The sequence below is a fragment of the Chrysochloris asiatica genome, unplaced genomic scaffold (genome assembly GCF_000296735.1).
Source record: "Chrysochloris asiatica unplaced genomic scaffold, ChrAsi1.0 scaffold00194, whole genome shotgun sequence".
NCBI lineage: Eukaryota > Metazoa > Chordata > Mammalia > Afrosoricida > Chrysochloridae > Chrysochloris > Chrysochloris asiatica.
Genome location: NW_006408712.1, coordinates 1,196,486 through 1,200,736, shown reverse-complemented (window position 1 = coordinate 1,200,736; position 4,251 = coordinate 1,196,486). Strand labels below are relative to the sequence as shown.

Genomic DNA, 4,251 nt, shown 5'->3' with positions numbered 1-4,251 from the left:
CAAGCTGTTTTGACCACTATAGCCGTGTAATAAATTTTGAAGTTGGGGAGTGAGAGGTTTCCAACCTTCTTCTTCTTAAGTAGTGCTTATCCTTATATTCAATTTTAAAAGAAACTGCCAATAACTCATAATATGAATAAACCTGGAGGACGTTATGCTGAATGAAATTGTCAATCACAAAAGGATACGTTTTGTACGAGACTACTATTTTAAAAAGTCAGGAAACGGTTTCATGCTAAAAGAATCATTCTTTGATAATTACCAAGTGTGAGAAGGAAGGGGAAGCAATTTACTGGCTAGAGGGTTGTTGTGAAGTGCCATTGAGTCATATCTGACTCATAGCAACCCTGTATTGGGGTTCCAAGGAATGGCTGGTGAGTTTGAAATCAAACCAACCTTGAGATCATGTGCTTATCCTGTGGTACCACACATGTTAACTTGGGTGATGAGGCAAGCAATATACAATAAAAGGGTAGTTGACAGAAAAATGTTGAAGGCAGAAGAAAACACAGGGAGGAGGGGTGCAAGCGTTAAAGGGGATAAAGGTAATACTGTTATGTATACCATCCTGCAATAACGGTAACTTGTGGATAGACATTGGTATGGTGCTGTGTACGATATGCACTAGATTGCTAACCTCAGGGTTGGCAGTTCAAACTCTATATAGGGTCACTATGAGTTGGAACTGACTTAATGATACTTAACAACAATAATAATATGGGATACACAGTCTAAACAGGTGACAGGTGTGATATACAGATATAAAGGTTTGGCAGGATGTTTTTACATGGGTATTTAACTTTGTTGTGAACATCCATGAATGTGATGGAGCATACATGGAGCAAAATTAGGAAAACTTGTTAGGTGCCATTGAATTGGTGCCGACTCATAGCAGCTCTGTGCACAACAGAACACAACACTCTGCCCAGTCCTGTGCCAGCGTCACAGTTGTTACTATGCCTGAGCCCATTGCTGCTGCCACTGTACCAGTCCATCTCACTGTAGCTCTTCCTCATTTTCTTGAAAATTTCTTAGACATTACCAAATACCTTCAGAATACTTGGGTGCGCAGTACCATAGTCTCAAGGGGACATCATAGTCAATTGGCATAACATAGTTCACAAACACAATGTTCTACATCCTACTTTGGTGAGTAGCAACTGGGATCTTAAAAGCTCATGAGCCCATCTAAGTAGTAGCAACCATTGGTCTCTCCCTGTCCAGAGGAAAAAAGAGTGATGAAAATTGACAACAGTTACTTCAGTGGAATAATGGAACATGTAAACATTAGTCTCCAAGACCCTGAGGCCAGAAGAACTAGATACTAGATGGGATGGTGCCCAGCTACTAGTACCAGCTGCTCTGAAAGGGATCACATTGAAGGGTCCCGGATATAAGGAGAAGATATGGAACAAAACTCAAAGTCATAAAAAAGACCAGGCTTACTGGTCAGACAGAGACTGATGGAACCCAAGACTTTTGCTCTTGGTCATCTTTCAGGTGTGGAACTGAACTCAGCCCTATGGCTCAGTTTTCAGCTAAGCAACACACGGGTACATAGGGGATCAACACCACTGGTGAGGTTTTCACACCATAGAATGGTCAACGATCTGAGATATAAAGGGCAGCACTTACCTGAGGACAAAATTCAGAAGGGTTGGGAAAGAAGGAGGCATGGAAACAAGAATTATGTAGAAGCAGTGGAATAATTGATGTTACATTGAGGAAATCAGTCGTTGAGATGAAACAAAGCATATGATTTGTTGAATATAAAACTAATGATCTGCTCTGTAAATCTTCACTTACTTCCCAATAAATAGTTAAAAACAAAACTTGCATTCCCACTCACAGTGTTCAGGTGTATCACGTTCTCATCACAAGTAAAACACAAGTTTTACTTCCTATCACCCTGGTGGATGCATAATGGTATCTCACTGTGGTTTCAATCTATATTTCCCTGTTGACTTAGGATATTGAGGACTTCTTATTTTTATGTAGCAGCCACTTATGATTTTTTTTCAGTGAAAAAATGTATTCAAATCTTCAATTTGTGTGTGTGTGTTATTGAATTGAAGGGGGATTCTTTATATATTCTGGATGTCATTCTTTTGTCAGATACATATTTTACAATAATTTTTTTTTCTTTATCTGTGGCTTGCCTAGTAATCTTCTTAGTAATGTCTTTTGTTATTTTTAATAAAGTCTAATTCATCAAAGTTTTTTTTGACCTGATACTTTTTAAATTACCTTGGCTGCTATGGAAACTAGAAAGGAGAAAAAGTGGAGGCAGAGCTATATTTAAGCAGTAGACTGCTAGACGCAAGGTTGGTGGTTCAAACTCACCAGCTGCTCCTGGAATGAGTTTCTGTGAGTAGAATCAACAACAAGTGTAAATTGAAACCAAACAGATTGTGACGTCTTGACATATTATCTTAAGTCACTGAATCAAGCAAGCACACAATGACCTAAATTTGAAAGAGACTGGAAATTACAAGTATTTTTCTTAACAAGTCAGTTTGGAGGGGAAGAGCCAACTTTGAAGTAGTCATTTACTACATCTCTCACATTTGTATATAAAAACAAACCAAACCCACTGATATCTCCTTGATTTTGACTCAGAGCGACCATCCATACAGGACACAGTAGAGTTTCCAAGGCTGTAAGTCTTTACAGAAGCAGACTGCCACATCTTTGTCCCTCAGATTGACTAGTAGATTTGAACCACTTACTTTTTGGCTATCAGCTGAGCACGTTAACCACTGTAACACCAGTCCTTCCTTATTTGTATAGGTTATTAAATCTGTTTACATGGTTCTTAATAATTTAATGGTACTACAAAACAAATTCCCGGAAATAATATTTTTTTGTCATCTTTTTGAAATAAAATAGGAAAATGTATGTACATTTGTGCCACTTGACTAAGTATTAGTTAACTTTCTGTTTTGTATGAATAAATGTATCAAAATTTGAATCCTAAAAAGCATTTTCTTTTTCAATTTAAGAGCTTAAAATAACATTTGTACTGTATAGAGAACAAATTTTATATACAAATCAGTGACTTCTTTGAGTTATTTTCTGAGTGTTACATACGTAAAGGAAGTATAATTTTGAATACTTAGAATTCACTAAAATGTGTTTCTTTCTATTTAATCAGGATCTTAAATGTATTTCGGCATTGGGTTGAACATCATTTTTATGACTTTGAAAGAGATTTGGAGTTGCTTGAAAGACTAGAATCCTTCATTTCAAGTGTAAGAGGTATATTATTTAAAGGTTTAGTTGAATCATATGTTGCACATGAGTTTAATTTAAAAATTCCATGAATTTTAATTGAGGAACTTAACATTTAAATTTTTAAGAAGCCAAAATAACATTTGGAACAACGTTGACTGACTCTAATGAGTTCACATATGTTTAGAAGCATCTGAAATCTTAGAACCTTGTTTTTTCAAGTTTTTTTGAAGAGTATTTTTTTAATGAGATCAAACATGCTCTTTATAATTTAAGCCACTTAATTTTATCTCATTTGATATTTGCCATTCCTTCACCTAAATGAAAATGTTTAAATTTATCTGTTTTTCCTATTCTCTTGAATTCTACTTTTTACTTTAAGATGATTAGCAGCTTGTTTTTAATATATTTTCCCCATGAAAAGTTTTGGTATATTTTAGTACATGAAAGGTATGAGCTAGGAATATATATGTTTTCCTATTTGGAGTTTACAACATAGCTCATGAAATGACTCTAGACCATTGAACAGTTAAGCAAGTGTATGTGTCATCAAGTATATATTATGAAGGCAAAGTTATTTATGTTTTAACAGTGTGAGCTGTTAAGTAAGATTATTGTAACTAAGCCTAGCTTGTTTCATTCCCTGCTGTTCCGACCCATAGTGAACCTGTATAGCGTTTTCGAGGAGCAGCTTGTGGGTTTGAACTGCCAACTTTGTGGTTCAAACTGACCTATGGTCGAGTGCTTATCCTACAGTGCTATACCAGGCCTCCCCTACTGTTGTTTAAGAGTAATTTTGTTTAAAATAGAAAATGTTATTCACTTATTTCAACTTGGAGATTTTCAAGATGCATTTCTATTAGTATGTACTAACATTGTTTATCGTAAATTAGTTTAAAATTATATTGTTGGCAAGAATTCTAAGATGACTTTAGATATAGTAGTACATATTAGAATAATGCAAGTAGCTATGCTAATGTTTATAGAACCGTGATTTTCAGCATAAAAAAAAAAAAAAAA

At 35.4% G+C, this 4,251-nt stretch overlaps 1 protein-coding gene across 2 annotated transcripts in view; it reads left to right on the top strand.

Annotated features, from left to right (window-relative positions):
- The window catches only part of SOS2 (son of sevenless homolog 2 (Drosophila)), a 129,564-nt gene that overhangs the window by 84,521 nt on the left and 40,792 nt on the right, over positions 1 to 4,251 (top strand). For both annotated transcript variants that reach the window (XM_006872334.1, XM_006872335.1), the window contains one exon: positions 3,155 to 3,258. In XM_006872334.1, coding sequence (XP_006872396.1) covers positions 3,155 to 3,258 — 104 coding nt within the window. The remainder of the gene's footprint in view (positions 1 to 3,154; positions 3,259 to 4,251) is intronic.